We start from the raw sequence: 16,529 nt of genomic DNA, 5'->3' as shown, positions 1-16,529 counted from the left end.
GTTTTAATAATTATTTTGCTTCTTCTGCTTTTCCCTCTTTATTTTGGTGGAAATTACATTACACTAATTATCCATTTAGTTAATGCCTCTAGTTTGTTTTGGAAGAGAAAAGCTCTAAAATGAGCCAATGAGAGGGGACCGTACGAGGAGGTTAGTAAACAGAGATTATATTGACATGTCGTGTCACTCCCCTATCTATAGTGTGAGAAAGAGTTTAGAGAGATGAAGGAGCAAGAAAAAGAGTTTGAGAAATAGAAAAAAAAAGGTGTGATAATTTGCATTTCAGATAGCTTTCAGTTGTTCAAAAAGGGTAGCTTTCAGTTGTACGTGACCCTATTTCTTCATCTTGTTCATACATTGCTTGCTTGTTTGTTTCTTTCAAATCTGTGTGTTTCCAGTTTCCAGAATCTGCTTGTGCTACTCTTTATGTGAACAAACAAACAGTAAACATTTTGAATCTTTGAGTGGTATAAAGGTGGAAACTTTAGTAGAAATCTCCAAGTTTTGTGCATGCTTTAGAAAAAAGGTGCAAACTTTACAAGTTCATGAAATTCAAGGATGTCTCAAAGGTCATTCGGAAGAAAGACTAAGTATGAGAAGATGGTTTGGCTCTCATGATCCGCAGGACTTGAATCTCAAAGATTTTTACTCAGGATCGGGAAAAGGAAATCAAGTACTCTAAACCAAGCAAGCATGTGTCCAATTTCGTTTTGTGGAATCTAATGGCTTGAGAAAAGGAAGATATCATAACCCGCTTGCTTCTTCAGTAGCTGCTGCATTTTGAAGAGAGATCAAGTAACCAATCTGAGAATTGGGTTCACGTGAAGTGGAGGACAGTTGGTTCAGCAAGATAGAATAAAAAAACCTGTTGAACAATTAACATAAGCTGAGCAAGGACGTGGAGGACAAGCTGAGCAGAGGGGGAGAGGGAGAGGACAAGCTCAGCTAGGACATGGAAGACAAGTAGGTGGAAGGCAAGCTGAGCCAGTCGAACCTCAAACCAAGATACCGGTACATTTTATAATTGGCTGACAAATTAAACATGCATGGTTTTATTATGTGGTGAGACCTGTTTTAACATTTTTTTTTTCTTTCATTTACAAATAGTCATTTGGTGATGGTAGCAGTATTCAAAGAGACTGGACTACCTCAGGGCTTATCGGTGATCCGATAAATCAAAGAGAAGGTATTATCTTAGGCTTTAACAGCTCTCCTACTATTAATTGTTTACAAGCCAAAAACTAATTGTATATCTATTATATTGTGGTTGTTGCATGCCTATTATGATACACAGATACTTGTGGATCAGTTGTCTTTACACATCTCCTACAAGCTTCTTATAACAAAGATAAACCCATTGCCCAGCATCGTGATTTGTCATACCTTGTTTTGGCAAATCATATCCAAAGCCAAACCCAGGCCAAAGGCTTTTCATTCAGAAACCTGAACATACCGATCAACTACATTAGAAATGTAGGACTCAGAGGAGTAAGTGTATTTATATATATTCCATGTATATTTAAAAGTTTATCCATACCATTCTAAACAACTTAACAAAACTTTGTGTAGAAAAGAGCACGTGGGCACGGAGGGACGACCACAGGTCACTTTGAGCAACGACAAGATGCTTCAAGAACATTTGTTTATGACACTTTGGAGAGGACACCTTTGGGAATCGTTATAAATAACTTTCCGGTCTTTGAAGATGTTGGAATGGTAAGTAAACTACTCTCTCTCTCTCTCTCTCTCTTTTTCTGTTTACTTGAAATAAAAGCAAATCCATTATATATCAACACTAAATGTTTTTGTTTTTTTTTGTAGGGAATCTATCATGTGCCACTGGCTCTAGATAATGTAACTCCAGAACACGGTCTACTTGTTCTTGCAAGAGGCATAACAGATGATGGAGTAGAGTTTGTGGTGGCTCAGAACTCATGGGGTACTACTACATTTGGCAACCAAGGTTATTGTAGATTGTTTCTACCAGCTGATGGTAGTTTTAAAATCTTTTGGCCACATTTTGATTAGCTAAGCTAATGGTAGATTTTAATGTAGATTGTTTCTACCAGCTGATGGTAGTTTTAAAATCTTTTGGCCACATTTTGATTAGCTAAGCTAATGGTAGATTTAAGAAGATTTGTGGGGATATTTTGCTACTTCTTTTGCAAATGGTTATTGAGGTCGGTGAATGACACTGAAAGAATGTAGTAAACTCTATGGATTAGAAAGTTGTTTGTTTTCTTGATTTACATCTTATGCTAGTTGCTTATCATTTTTCCTGGTCATGTTAAACTTTCTTTAGAAAAAAAAAATCATCATTTATAATATAGATTAACATGTCAAAAAACGCAACATGTCATACAAAATTGATGATGATTCTGCTTAAACCGTCTATAAAATGCCAAAACAAACCGTAAAAGGCATTTACACTTGTGACTATAACTAACAATACTCCCATGATCAGAACGTGCTGCTTGACTCGATAGACATCTATCCGAAGATCTTTAAGGATGTCTAGAGCGGGTAAAAAGATTTTATCATGCACGGACCACTAATAACTTAAAGCTACAATCCACAAAAAAAATCCATAGATTAACAAACTAAAATCAAATAACATTGAAAGCAGCACTAGTCCTAATAAGAATTTCTTGAAAAACTGATCATAGGTGCGCACCTTATCAAAGGTCCAGTCATTCTTAAACAAAATATAAGTGAGGACAAAAAGTATTAAGAACCTTAAGTTAAAATGTTACAGCCATTCAAAAAAGAAAATGTCACAACCCCTAAATCTGACTTCCCATGATACGCTGCGAGTTCCCTCCCCCAAGATAACAAAAAAAAAAAAAAAAAAAAAAAAAAAACAAGTCAATGTTGTATTGATTTAAATCATATTTTTAAAGCTGCAGAAAGCGATTTTCGAAACAAAATTATTGTTTTAATTTTACTAGAAGAGGTATGCAAAAGGAGATTTACCAATTCATTAGTCTAGAATCATTCATGCACATGAAGATTTACATATTCAAATCGTACCCACCCTTGATGTATATGACAGATACAGAAATACCATTCTATGGTGCGTAGCTTCAAACAAAAAGCATAAATGACATAGATGCAGTATGTTCATGGACAAACTAACTAGATATAAAAAAATACCTTTTTTTAAGGGGGGTTTGGTGTAGGAGGAGTGGGTCTGCACAGGATGGGGTGTCTCTTTCTATCAAGAGTAACCATAGCCTTGGCTTGATACTCAACAAGAGGCCCATCTGGCTTCTCCCTGGCCATAAAAGTAATGTATGACTTGGATCTGGGTCCTCCGCGATAATGACCTCTCACGACTTCAACGAACTCCACCTTGGGATCCTTCCAAAAAAAAAAAAAAGAGAGGATGATTCACACAATGTACATATAACTACTACTTGTCTGTACAAAAGCAGAGAAACAGAACAAGCCTTGTCTAGGTTGTGTCTTTCGAGACAGACATGAACCATCTCTTCCCAGTAATCACGAAACGTTCTGTCGGGAAGTGCGACCCGGTCCAAACCCACTGGACAGATTCCTTTGTAGTGATAGATATGCTTTCGGTTTGGATCAGCGTAAAAACCCTACACACACAATCGTACTATCATATCAATTTCATATGATTTCAAACCCTAAAAAAAAGAAAAAAAAGAAAAAAAGAGGTCGTACGTACCTTGCTGTCGATAAGCTGGCGTTTAATGATGTTGTAGTCTTCTATGGCCTCCTCTTCGTCGGATAAAGTGGAAAGCTGCACATCCGGAGAGGAGTAATACTCTACACCATCGAAGCTGTCTACATCCCACTCAGGCGCCTGTAACATCTCAGATTCGCTAATCTCACCATCGCTCTCTTCCCATTCATCCTCCTCCTCCTCCTCCTCCTCCTCAGGCTCGAACTCGGCCTTCCGCTTTGAATTCACAACGACCTCCATGGCTTTCTTCGTCTCTCTTGTTGAGCATGGTTTGAGATAACTTGAAGATGCATCCATCACTGCTTTCTTCAACCCTCGACCCCTCTCTGCTTCAATTGGGAAAAGTGAAGGCCAATAAATAAAATAACTTTCATTGTAAATATTCCTATTTATACAAATACGAATCTCACTTTTCCATTTTTAATTAAACACTATATATACATAAAAAGGTTTAAAATACAAATACGAATCTCACTTTTCCTTTTTTTCTAACATTATTAATTTATATATACAAACTCTATAAATTAAAATATGTTATTTTATTAAACAAAAGTTTAAGATAATACTAAAAATGTTTTTATTATAAATACATCACATACAAATTAAAAAAACGACCAATATATTTTATTAAAGAGATAAATACTAATCTAAATTGAATATTTTGATTTGAGAATTGTGGTTTAGAATTTTAAAAATTAAATTAATATTTAAAATGATAAATGATCAATTTAAAAATAGTTCCGAGAAAAATTTTGGATTTCAAAATAATTTTTTTAAGACAAACACAATTTATTTTTATTTTGTATTTTTAAGTGGCTTTCATATTAAAAGGAAACAGAGTACATGAGAAGCTTAAAACAACGAACTAAAAGAAAAGCAGATTGAAATTTAAAAAGAAACAAAGGGGGTAGGGTCGCAATGACTTCGATAGCCATGGAAGTGAACAAAGAAAATGCAGCAACATGGGACTACATTATCAGAACGAAGACCACAGAGCCACTAAACTTGAAGCAAAGTCTGACCCACAGCTACGCATAGCCGTCGACTTATCCTTTGCGAGCTTGATGACCTCTCTAGATAACATGAAATGAGGTTTTGTCACCCCATTATGGTAACGTGCATTCCGCTCTTGCCAGATGACATAGATAGAGCCATGCCATAATTGAAGAATCGCTGCCAGCTGGGCAGGATTACTGACCGAAGATAACCAGTGAAGAACCAACTCCCACTGAACAGGAGGGTTAATGAAACCCAACACACCAATAGCGTTCTCCCAGACTTGAAAAGAGTATGGGCATAGAAAGAACAAATGATCTCTTGATTCCGGGGAGTTCCCGCACAGAAGACAGCAGTTCTCCAAATCTATTCCCCAAGATAACAAGCGATCCATTGTAGGATTGCGGTTCAGCATAAACAGCCAAGAGGTTATTCTATGCTTAGGTATAAGAGCTTGGTTCCAAATGAATCTCGCCCAATAAACAGGAGGTCTTGCCATCCTAATATTTTCTCATACTGCCTTAATAGAAAACTTAGAGCAAATACGGTCCCCAACCTTCCAAATAGCTAGTCTGAACCAGAAACAGGGGAAAAAGATAGATAGGTAAACTTGGAGATTCACTTGTCTTTCAGACCTGGTCGGTCTTAGGATCCAAGAAGAACCTTGAGTTATTGATGAAACCAGAGAATCCAGAGAAATTCCCAAATCAGCAGGCCCCGAAGACCACAAATAATCTATCAGCGCACCAAAAGGTGTCCAAGGATCAAACCAGGATAATGTTTCCTCTCCTTTGCGCACTACAATACGCAGAAAGGGTAAAGCTATAGGTCGCAGCTTTAAAAGCCTTCGAAACGTCCAAGCAATGGAGTAGTTTCGGGAGTTGAGTGACCAGAAAGAACTTGATGAGAGGTATTTATTCCTGACCCATGCAACCCAAATAGAACCAGCACGGAAGTAGAGCATCCAAATCAGTTTAATGCCAAACACTGTGTTCCAAGAGGAAAGACTTCTGATGCCTAAGCCTCCTTCATTTTTGGGAAGCATAGAGAATCCCAAGCCACTTTAGCAGAGGTCTTATCGAGGTTTCCATGCCAAAGGAATGAAGAGAGCAAACTCTGAATCAATTTTAAAACCTTTTTTGGAATACAAAAGGCAGAGGTCCAGAAGCCAATAATACCTGGAATAGTAGATGAAATCAGTTGAAGTCGACCAGCCATGCTTAGATGACGATTCATCCAACAATTTAGTTTCCTTCTAACTTGAGCAAGCAGCGAATCACAATCTCTGACTGATAATTTCTTGGAGCAGAGAGGTAAACCGAGATACCTCACCGGAAGAGGGAGGGAGCGCAGTTTGAACCGGTTAAGGATATTCAATTGTACTTGATCAGAAAGACCAGAGGAGAACATCGAAGTTTTAGCCATATTAACTAGACATGAGAATTTTTCAAACTGGGACAGAACTGTGAAAACCCCTGCTAGAGAAGTTTTTGTACCTTCAAGAAAAATCAGTAAATCATCTGCAAATGCAAGATGCGTAAGCTTGACATCTACACAACCAGGATGATAGCAAAAAATCCCATCCTCTGCTCCTCGATTCAGCATATAAGATAAGACATTCATTACAACCACAAACAACAGGGGAGAGATAGGATCACTTTGTCTCATACCGGTTTTTCCTTTGAAATACCCATCAGTAATGCCATTGATGCTCAGAGAGAAGGAAGGAGTAGTGATGCAAGCCCGAACACAAGCAACAAAATCAGGGGGGGAACTGCATAATGTTGAGAGTTGCAAGAAGAAAATCCCAACGAACAGAATCAAATGCTTTCGAAATATCAACTTTCAGAGTAATTCTCGCTGGCCGATTCTTCTTATGATATCTATTAACCACCTCGGATGCAAGCAAAACGTTCTCAAGCAGCAATCTGTTTTTGATGAAACATGTTTGATTCGGCAGAATTAAATCAGGAAGCACATTCTTCAGTCTATCAGCCAAGATACGGGAGATGACCTTATATAAGGTATTCAAACAGGAAATCGGTCTAAAATCCTGAATATTCTCTGCTCCTGGTCTTTTAGGGATCAAGATAAGAGAAGTGGAATTGAGGGCCGAAGGCATGAACTTATAGTTGAAGAAATTCAAAACCATAGAGCAAACTTCTTCACCCATAAAACTCCACGTTGATCTGAAAAATTCAGCTGTTAGACCATCAGGTCTCGGCGTGCGGTTAAGAGAGAGTTTGAACAGCGTAGATTTGATCACTTCAACTGAAACCGGAACAGAGAGATATGATTTATGAATCCCGGAACAGACAGCTGAGACCACCCTAGAGAGATAGTTTGGCAAGAAGAGACAATAAGATCCTCGCAGCGTACATAGAACACCAGCAAAATGAGCAACTGCAATCTGATGAACTTCTTTAAGAGATTGTGATCATGAACCATCCCCCCTTAGAAGGTAAGTAATCCCATTATACGCATTCCTGACTAAGGTAATACTATGGAAGAAATGGGTATTCAAGTCCCCAGCCTCCAACCGTTTGATACGAGATCGTTGACGGAAAAACATTTCTTCCGCGAGCCGCAAAAACATCCAAGTTTCCCGGGATTAGTTTTCTAATGCAATATTATCTTCAGAAGGCAAATTTAGAGCTTGAATCTGATGCGAATCCAGAACTACCTTCGCCTCTTGCACTCTTCTCTCAATTTGGCTAAAATTCTTCTTACAAAGAGTCTTTATAGGAGACTTAAGTTGCTTGAGTTTGTAACACAGAGAAGTCAGGTTCTTAGCATGAGCTCCTAACTGGATCCAACAATCCTTGATGGTAGGAACAAAGGATGGCAGATTAGCTAGATAACTCGGAAACATGAAAGCACGGCTCCCAAACTCAGGCCTGGTAGAGGTAAGCCGTATATGACACGGGGTATGATCAGAGAACTCTGGCGGTTCAAAAGAGCAAAAACCTTTAGGGTAAGACAGCTGCGACCGATCATTAACTAGGCATCTATCAATCTTCTTGCCTATAGGATCAGACGGACGGTGATTTGACCAAGTGAAATGAGGACCCTGTGATGCAAGATCAAAGAGACCAATATCCGATAAGCAAGAGGCAAACTCACGCATGGCTCTAGTAGAAGTGATATTGGTAGTGTTAGACGACTCCCGGGGGTCTAGAATTTCATTAAAATCACACACCATCCAAGGGTGAGAAGATAAATCAAAAGCAACAGCAGTATCCCTCAGAGAAATCCATAACTGCCTGCGATCTTCTAATCCGTTAGAAGCATAAACCACGGTATAGTAAAAGGGAAAAGATTCAGGAGGCGAGACTTTAACAGTAACTGATTGAGAATCCGCAAACAAAAGCTGCACCTTGATAGGATCTTTATACGAAAACCATATCTTACCAAGGTCCGAATACTGATAATTAGCTATAAGCTTCCACTCCGGCCCCAACACCGAAAGAATAAACATACTATTAGCCTCGCTAACACGCGTTTCCAAAAGAGCACCAAAGCAAATTCTCCTTTTATTAATCCACGAAGACAGAGGTCTATGCTTCGAAAAATCATTAATGCCTCGCACGTTCCAAAAAAATGTATCTGACATATATATAATTATTGGGGTTTGCAACCCCCTAAAGAGAGGGGAGGCGAACCACCAGAGTTTGGGGACCTTCTAGCAAGCTTTCTCTTCTTATTCTTCTGGGTCTTAAAAATAGTCGGAGGAGAATAAGATTGCTTATTCACTGGAGAAGAGACCACTAAAGAGAGGTTTTCATCGTCCTTCAAAGCAGAAGGTGGATCATCTTCTTGATCGAGAATAGCAAACGGATTCGCAGAAACCACTGCAAATTTTTCTTGATTTCCATCGACCACAGAATTAATTGGAACTGCATTCACTGTTGGCATGAATGGAGCCTCCGATTGAGTAGTTTCTAAGACAGGAGCCGGTTGGCTCGAAAGAACAGTAGGTACAAGAGAATGCACAGTCTCATCCACGGCTTGGGTATTTTCCAGGGAAGAAATTGCCAATGTAGAGACTAGTGCCACCTCCCGGGCAATAGGTTGAGGAGGGGAGGAAGGCAGATTATCAACTGGATGTGAAACAAAGCTAGAGGGCTCCGGATCTCCAGCTACTATAGCTGTACCCGACGAGTGGTCCAAATCAGCAAGAACAGATCTCATACAAGTTTTAACAGGCACAGTTTGCTCGTGGATGGGAGGTTCTTTGGAATGTTGCGTACCAGAAACATGTTCTTTAGTTTTATCCTTAGCTTTCCAGTAGTCCTTGCGGGACTTAGAGAATTTCTTGTCTCCAACCTTGTCGTGGTCCAAAGATTGGGACTTGCGAGTAGGACAAAAATTAGCTTTATGCCCAATCTCATTGCAAACCGGACATAGAGGAGGAAGCCAAGGGTACGTGACCTCTAGAACATCCACCAATATGTTTTCCCTTTCAATCTCTACAATGGTAGGCAATTTGATAGTCAAGTCGACAATGACTGACATCCACTGAAGAGACACTCGAGAATGACTTTGCATCAACAATCTTTCCCAAAGGCTTTGAGATAATTTCCAGGCCTTCGTCAGTGAGGAGATCAAAGGGAACCTTGTCAAGAGTAGCCCAGATCGGAGCACGTTGCAGCGACGGAGGGTCGATACTGAAGGAGGCTTTCCATTCAGTTACAAAGAAGGGAGAGTCTCCAACCCTCCACAATCATTGCTGAAGGATCCGTTGTCTAAGAGAAACCGATGAGATATAGAACAGAAAAGCATTCTTCGAGAAATTGTGAATCGTTACTCTTCTATCTTTTTCCCATAGATAGTTTAGGACTCCCCAAATCTTTCCATAGGAAGGGGCATTACCATAGAAAATACCAACAATGTAATCAGAGTGAGCTTTAACGCCTCTTTCAAACACTGCATTTGGAACCTTTACCCTCGGTACACCTTCCTCAGTACGAGTTACGGGGATAGATGATTTTGGGAATTGTCTTGCAGCTTTAGATCTGCTAAGCCAATTAAACTCAGAACCTTGAGTAGGACAGCCCTTAGGTAGAACTTCTCCAGAACGACTGGAAGGGGAACCAGGTTTTTCCGACAGATTTTCAACCAAAGCATCTTCCGGGGCAGAAGAACTTGAAAGAGGAACCACAAGTGTTGGTGAAGCACCAGACACAACAGGCAAGGAAGCAATTTCGTTGGCAACCGGTGAGGCTTCCGTCATAATCGAATCTTTGATGGCTTGAGAAGAAAAGACCGTCGAAACGACAGATACAGCAGGAGGATGAAGGAACAGAAGGTCGGGAGGGACTGGAGGCACCAGTGGTGGCTCCGACGTTCCGGCCATCGAAGGATAACAGAGGTCAACGTCGGTGATTAGGGATTTTTAACAAACACAATTTATTAATTTATGGAGTTTTAATTTTATAGTTTCTAATGATTGTTCTTCTTTATAAATATAAATTTTTTTGTAAATTTTTTGTAATTCTTAATAAACTACATGAGTTTTACTTAAAACAGAAAATAAAATAAAAATAAATAAATAATATGATTTTCTTAAAATAACATTAACAAAGTTTTAGTACGCTTTGATAGAAAAAATATTATGAACTTATACATAATTTTAATGTGGCAATGTATTATATTAACAATGAATTGTATGACAAATATAAATATGTTTTATTTTTCTTAGTATTTGGATTTTAATTTTAGTTATTTTCTGTCCATGAAAATTATCAGATACTTACATAATTAGGGATTAACTCTTATAGCTTGGTTTAGATAATAAAATTGAAAATCGTCTAATGCTTGGAATTTTTTGTTTCAGTTCAGATATGTCAAATAATTTCAGTCAGTTTAAATTAAAATATTTATATTATGATCTTAAAAGATAAATGGATAAATTGTTTTGATGATTTCATATGATTCAAATAAAATATTTGGATAGGTAATTTCAACTTTGGATAATATTATATATTTAAGGACATGAATATTCAATTTATAAATTATATTTTAAATATGTATTTGAGATATCAGTTCAAGTTCCATATCAGAAATTAATATTGATAATGTCTAATATAAAAAAGATGGTTAATTTTGATTAGTATGATATTTTAGGATCGAATCTAAAACCAAGGTGATGATTGTTTGGGGTAGTTTTTAGTTTTTGTTTTTGGTTTTTAGATTTTGATTTTAGTTTTTAGTTTTTGGTTTTTGGTTTTTAGCTTTTTATTTTTGATTTTCAGCTTTTTATTTTGGTTTTTGGTTTTTAGATTTTGATTTTGGTTTTTGGTTTTGCAGTAGTTTTTAAGTTTTTCAAAAAACAAGTAATACATTATTTTAAAATAATACAACAAAAATACAAATTAAACATTTAGAAGTTACTATTAAAATTGATCAAAATATTGAGATTCTTATTTAAAACATAAAAATACATTAATGTGTTTTTAATTACTATATTTTATTAAAAAAACTTACATTATACTAAAGTATAAATCAGAAATATATCTAAATTATTTTTATTTTTTAAAACTTGAATGGCAACTTTTTATTTTAAAAATTAATATATTCTATTTGGTTATTAAAAAATATTTTATGTTTTTATAATTTTTAGTTATTTTTGCATGTCTAATAATTATTATAATTATTCAATAATTATACTTATAGAATTTAATAACTAGTTTTTACAATTAGTTTACAGTTAGTTAGTATTATAAATAAATATCTAAATTTATTTTACATATATGAAATAAAAATAAATTATTTCACATTATTAAAAAAAATTACTTAAACAAAAAGATAGAAAGTATATACATATAATGGTCATGTATTTTATATTGATATTTACAAAAATAAGAAAAAATATATATAAGAGTAATCGTAGTACCCTTTACAAAACCACCAAAACATGGCTTTTGGGTTTTCATTGAAATTTGGTCAAAAGATCTAATATCCAGTTTCCCTATTTTATAGGAAATTTTTTTGTCAGAATCTTGATTGGTTTAAAACTAGTTTTTTACAAAATCAGTTTTCCTAATTTTTAGGGAATCAAAAATTGGATAGAAAATGAGTTTTGAAGAAACAAAAACCAAAAACTAATCTAGAAACTGAAAACAATCAACCTCCAAATCTATATATATTTTGCTGTTTAATCTCAAAATAAACAATATTATACTGTTGAATTAAAATTATATATGAGATAGAAAAAGCCTACCAATTTACCATATAATTCTTAGTTTTATTATGGTTTTGTACAAGTATTTTGGATACAAAAACATAAACCATTTGAATATTTTGAAAAATGGTTTTAGTTTTGATTCTTTCAGTTTGGTTCGGTTCTTGGGTATCAATGTTTTTTTTTCTTATTAGTTATGTTTTTTTCTGAGAAAACTAGTGCGGAAGTGGATCATGTTGTGGAGTGACAATCATTTACTGGTACATGGCTTTTATAAATCACTTTCATGGCTAGAGGGTGGGTATAAATAACTATGAGGACTATCAAATCGCAAGCCTTATCTCATCCTAAACAGGCCAAGTCCAACCAACATCAATTTATGATGATTATATGATGTTGTTTTTTTCTTTGAATTTCTTCAAATGGATTTTGTTTAACGACACTCATTAGTGATCAGCCTATATTAGTCTTACAAAGAATACAAATCTAAGTCTAAGATTAAGGTTGGACAAAAAGTCAAATGCAAACCAACCTGGAAAATAAATTGGGACCAAACTGAAATCAACATAAATGGAATATTTAACTGTGTTTTCTTCAATAACATTTTGGATTTTAGATTCTAGATTTTATTAAAATTCAAAAGATTCATACCAACTCCTAATATAATTTAGATTTTAGATTTTATTAAAACTCAAAAGATTCATACCAACCCCCGATATAATTCTTCATAAATATCATAAAATACTCAGTAATTAAAATAAATATCTAAAATAAAAACAACTAATTTAGATGTTCAGTTTAGTATACTTTATGTTGTGTGTTATGTTATTTTAGTTGTTTTAAATAATATAAACTCCTGAACCCAATCTGAATAAAAATGATGTATAATGATTTTTTTATTTATTTTCAAAGTAACATGGTACTCGAACCGTTCCAAATAAAACTAAATCTTCTATATAGTTCTATGTATAAATATCTGAATAAAAAGTAAATTATATATATATATATATATATATATCAAAATTCCAAAAACCGAATTATTTTTGTTGAACTGCTTCAAAACCCGATTAATTAATCCTAAGAAAAAAATGAAATAATTTGCAAAAAAAAATAAAAAAATCGAATGGATATCAAAAATAACACACACGGGTAAATTCGTCATTAACTCCATTTTCGTAAACCCTAGTTTCGAGACTCCATATCTTCGAATCTCCTTCAAAGCCCCATCATCTTCTTCAAGCAAGCGCCTCCTCGAGAAGAAGAAACCACCAAAAGACAGCCATGCCTCCAAAGTTGGACCCGAGCCAGATCGTGGACGTGTACGTCCGCGTAACCGGAGGAGAAGTCGGAGCAGCGAGTTCTCTAGCCCCCAAGATCGGTCCGCTCGGTCTCGCCCCGAAAAAGATCGGAGAAGACATCGCGAAAGAAACCGCCAAGGAGTGGAAAGGCCTACGCGTCACCGTCAAGCTTACGGTGCAGAATCGTCAGGCTAAGGTCACGGTGGTTCCGTCGGCGGCGGCGCTGGTGATCAAGGCGTTGAAAGAGCCGGAGAGAGACAGGAAGAAGGTGAAGAACATCAAGCACAACGGGAACATTTCGTTCGATGACGTGATCGAGATCGCGAGGATCATGAGGCCGAGATCTATCGCGAAGGAGCTGAGTGGGACCGTGAGGGAGATTCTCGGGACGTGCGTGTCTGTTGGGTGTACTGTTGATGGGAAAGACCCCAAGGATATTCAGCAGGAGATTCAAGAAGGTGAGGTTGAGATTCCTGAGAATTGAGGATAAAACGGAACTTGGGACAACAAGTGTTTGTGTTTTATTTAGCTTCTATGTTTCGGTTAAGAACGAGTCAGTTTTGGTTTTGTTGTTTTGTCGTATGCTGTTGTTTGATGATCACTTTTAAATTGAAATGGTTGAAACTTTGGCCTAGGAATCGAAATTGTATTGCAGCTTTTTTTGTTGCAAGACTACTTACTATGTTCATCAAATGGTGTAATCACTAGTACATAATGCATAAGGTTGATGAGTAGAGTGACGATAGATTGGTTAGCCTAGGAACACTGTGGTTTACAGAAGTTGCCATTCATTTTACATTTTCTATATTGTGCTCTTGCTCCTGTCAAAATTTGCGTAGGGGTTTTTGTTCTTCATCCACTCTTAAAATCTCCATTGAAGATTTATTTTGAATGCTTTTCTTACTGGTTAGTCTAAGTATCCGGTGAGGATTGGAAGATGGAAGATGGAAGATCAAATAAGCTAAGCAAAGTGACCTTTTTCTAAGTAAACGAACTTACATTGCGAAGATGAAAACGTAAAACACTAGACTCCATTGATTGGATTTCACACAAATAGAAAGTAGAGGAACCAAAAAAAAGAAAAACGCACGAGGGAAAGGAGGGCATATTTTAAAAATCATTTGCCGAAATACTATACAAAGAGTAACCACTTTTGTTGTATGTATGTGTGTGGGGCAGAATTCAAACGTTGGCCGCACTTCTGAAGGATCCGAGTGACTTGGAACCGGAAGCTCTTAGGACGAATTGGTGATAAAATGCAGCAATCGCAGCTCCAATGAATGGTCCCACCCAGAATATCCACTGAAATTAGACCAAAAACATTTCCAATTATTTTCCCATTAAACAATATAATCAGTCTCATTAGCTTCAATTAAGATATACATACGTGGTCATCCCACGGCTTGGACTCGTTGTAGATAACCGCAGCTCCGAAACTCCTCGCCGGGTTAATTCCTGTTCCGGTGATCGGAATAGTAGCCAAGTGTACCATGAATACCGCAAACCCAATCGGAAGTGGCGCCAACACCTTTTCATTTCATCATTCATATTAATTCATTAGTATCAAAACTATATATGATGTTACCTAATAATTTAAAATAACGAAATTTATTTGACGATAAATACTTACGGGAACGTGGGAGTCACGTGCGTTTCTTTTGGGGTCTGTGGCTGAGAAGACAGTATACACAAGAACAAATGTTCCGATGATCTCTGCAGCTAGTCCAGTCCCTGTGCTGTATCCGTCAGCTAGAGAGTTGGCTCCGCCTCCGTAACGGACGTAGTAAGAGCTCTGAAAGGCTTTGACAAACCCAACTCCACAAATCGCACCTAAACATTGAGCCACCATGTATAGCACCGCTCTAATCAGCGATACCTTGCGAGCCAAGAACAAGCCGAACGTCACCGCCGGGTTTATGTGACCACCTTCACATAAAAGGGTTCAAAGTTAAATAAATGATAAAACAAAAGGTCGACTTGTAATGTTTTTAAATAGCTGAACCGGTTGTGTAGACCGGGCTGGTTTGGTCTAGTAATACCTGAAATACCGGCGGTGCAGTACACAAGGATGAAGATCATGCCACCAAAAGCCCAAGCGATGCCGAGGATTCCTACGCCGCCGCATTCAACTCCACCGGCGGCTGTGTCGGACGAAATCTTGTAGCCAATGACAGTCAAAACGGTGACGTACAAGAAGAGAAGAGTGGCTACAAACTCGGCGATGACGGCTCTGTATAAGGACCATCTTGTCAACTCCTCCGCGTCGAAAAATGGTGTAGGCGGCGGGTCTTGGTAATCCCTCGCCGCAAATCCTTCTGCTCCTTCCGCGTCTTTCGCCATGTATGTATGATGTTTCTAGTTTTTTTATGAATTGTTGTTGTTGTGGTTGTAAGAAATGAGTAAAAGGTTCTCTTTATATAGAAATTGACACTACTATTTATGAATTGCTATAAGATTAAATTTTCTTATGAATTTCTATACTGAGAGATCAAGGTCCCCATGTCACGTCATTAAATTTTGACCGTTGACAAACCATCAAAAACCATTATTAAAACGTGAGCAAAAGCAAGGAATGAACAGAAATAATAATGATAATTATAAATACTTCTTTAAAACAGATAACTATATATTCATAAATATTCTTTTTTTTTTAGCAACATATTCATAAATATTCATATGATACAATACAATCATACAAACATGCCTTATATGTATAAGCTGTACCCGCCACATGCATACGTAGTTTGAAGTTTTGATAAATATTCATAACATCATTTGTAAACATTAGAAGTATTTATTTACATCGTGGCACAACACTATTCCTGTGTTTTCATGCTTAGTCTGGATTATTCTTGCATCTTTTCATGCTTAGTCTCGTAAAAATATGTACGCGAATGTTTGAGGCTTTACTTTTTCAATAGAAAGCGACAAGGATGAAAAATTCATTTTATGTGAATTTCATCCCTTCTTTATTCCTAACAACTATGTATTTTTTTAATTCTTACAATGGTAATATATAATGTTTTAAAAAGGATGAAAAATAAAGTAAGAGCGAGAAAGTGCACATTGCTGACATGGAATTATTTACTCCAATAAGAACAGAGAGGCGTCGCTAAAACGATAAGGTTATATTGACGTGGCAAAACATTAGCCATAAACACCAAAGTCCTTTTGTCCTTTTCTTTTTTGTCATCTATCTATGATTTTCTTTTAATCTTACAATACAAGTTCACAGCTTACTCTCATCTTGAACAACAACTAGATTAAACAACAACAACAATAAAACTTTCTTCCTCCTTGTGCTCCAACAGTTAGACTTCTCAAAAAACGACAACATCCTCGC

The 16,529-nt window shown here is 36.6% G+C and overlaps 5 protein-coding genes across 10 annotated transcripts; 2 read left to right on the top strand and 3 right to left on the bottom strand.

Moving 5' to 3' along the window:
- Nucleotides 1-127: 127 nt before the first annotated feature.
- LOC106329882 lies at nt 128-1,613 on the top strand. The gene is made up of 5 exons (XM_013768491.1): nt 128-140; nt 887-1,011; nt 1,108-1,186; nt 1,295-1,488; nt 1,575-1,613. Exons 1-5 carry the CDS (start codon nt 128-130, stop codon nt 1,611-1,613), a joined length of 450 nt encoding a protein of 149 aa, XP_013623945.1.
- Nucleotides 924-4,050, bottom strand: LOC106329511. Of its 6 annotated transcripts, none has more exons than XM_013768194.1 (4): nt 3,692-4,050; nt 3,450-3,602; nt 3,154-3,360; nt 924-1,028 (listed from the first exon to the last, which is right to left on the bottom strand). In XM_013768194.1, the coding sequence occupies exons 1-3, from the start codon at nt 4,004-4,006 to the stop codon at nt 3,160-3,162; spliced, it is 669 nt and encodes a 222-aa protein (XP_013623648.1). In that variant the 5' UTR covers nt 4,007-4,050; the 3' UTR covers nt 924-1,028; nt 3,154-3,159. The 6 variants fall into 6 exon arrangements, with proteins under 6 accessions (XP_013623648.1, XP_013623647.1, XP_013623645.1 ...); XM_013768193.1 differs by lacking the exon at nt 924-1,028 and adding an exon at nt 1,385-1,443; XM_013768191.1 differs by lacking the exon at nt 924-1,028 and adding an exon at nt 2,053-2,565.
- Nucleotides 4,051-4,685: 635 nt separating this feature from the next.
- On the bottom strand, nt 4,686-5,204 carry LOC106329881. Its single transcript, XM_013768490.1, has one exon. The coding sequence runs from the start codon at nt 5,202-5,204 to the stop codon at nt 4,686-4,688; it is 519 nt and encodes a 172-aa protein (XP_013623944.1).
- Nucleotides 5,205-13,052: 7,848 nt separating this feature from the next.
- LOC106335634 (60S ribosomal protein L12-2) lies at nt 13,053-13,845 on the top strand. The gene has a single exon (XM_013774211.1). The coding sequence runs from the start codon at nt 13,170-13,172 to the stop codon at nt 13,668-13,670; it is 501 nt and encodes a 166-aa protein (XP_013629665.1). The 5' UTR covers nt 13,053-13,169; the 3' UTR covers nt 13,671-13,845.
- A 298-nt stretch (nt 13,846-14,143) lies between these two features.
- Nucleotides 14,144-15,593, bottom strand: LOC106335633 (aquaporin PIP2-2). Its single transcript, XM_013774209.1, has 4 exons — nt 15,226-15,593; nt 14,817-15,112; nt 14,574-14,714; nt 14,144-14,488 (listed from the first exon to the last, which is right to left on the bottom strand). Exons 1-4 carry the CDS (start codon nt 15,524-15,526, stop codon nt 14,369-14,371), a joined length of 858 nt encoding a protein of 285 aa, XP_013629663.1. The 5' UTR covers nt 15,527-15,593; the 3' UTR covers nt 14,144-14,368.
- Between the last annotated feature and the right edge of the window lie 936 nt (nt 15,594-16,529).

The sequence above is a fragment of the Brassica oleracea genome, chromosome C3 (genome assembly GCF_000695525.1).
Source record: "Brassica oleracea var. oleracea cultivar TO1000 chromosome C3, BOL, whole genome shotgun sequence".
NCBI lineage: Eukaryota > Viridiplantae > Streptophyta > Magnoliopsida > Brassicales > Brassicaceae > Brassica > Brassica oleracea.
Note: the sequence above shows the minus strand (reverse complement) of the source record. Positions and strands in the feature narration are given on the sequence as shown.

Bases quoted from the DNA above. Each gene is read 5' to 3' on its own strand.
- LOC106329882 (XM_013768491.1), top strand. The intron at 1,187-1,294 runs GTATTATCTTAG...TATGATACACAG, and splicing joins TCCGATAAATCAAAGAGAAG to ATACTTGTGGATCAGTTGTC. The intron at 1,489-1,574 runs GTAAGTGTATTT...TGTGTAGAAAAG, and splicing joins GAAATGTAGGACTCAGAGGA to AGCACGTGGGCACGGAGGGA.
- LOC106329511 (XM_013768194.1), bottom strand. From the start codon at position 4,006: ATGGATGCATCTTCAAGTTATCTCAAACCATGCTCAACAAGAGAGACG. The intron at 3,603-3,691 runs GTACGTACGACC...TTGTGTGTGTAG, and splicing joins GCCAGCTTATCGACAGCAAG to GGTTTTTACGCTGATCCAAA. The intron at 3,361-3,449 runs GCTTGTTCTGTT...TTTTTTTGGAAG, and splicing joins AAAGACACAACCTAGACAAG to GATCCCAAGGTGGAGTTCGT.
- LOC106329881 (XM_013768490.1), bottom strand. From the start codon at position 5,204: ATGGCAAGACCTCCTGTTTATTGGGCGAGATTCATTTGGAACCAAGCT.
- LOC106335634 (XM_013774211.1), top strand. From the start codon at position 13,170: ATGCCTCCAAAGTTGGACCCGAGCCAGATCGTGGACGTGTACGTCCGC.
- LOC106335633 (XM_013774209.1), bottom strand. From the start codon at position 15,526: ATGGCGAAAGACGCGGAAGGAGCAGAAGGATTTGCGGCGAGGGATTAC. The intron at 15,113-15,225 runs GTATTACTAGAC...TTTTATGTGAAG, and splicing joins CTGCACCGCCGGTATTTCAG to GTGGTCACATAAACCCGGCG. The intron at 14,489-14,573 runs GTATGTATATCT...GTCTAATTTCAG, and splicing joins CCAAGCCGTGGGATGACCAC to TGGATATTCTGGGTGGGACC.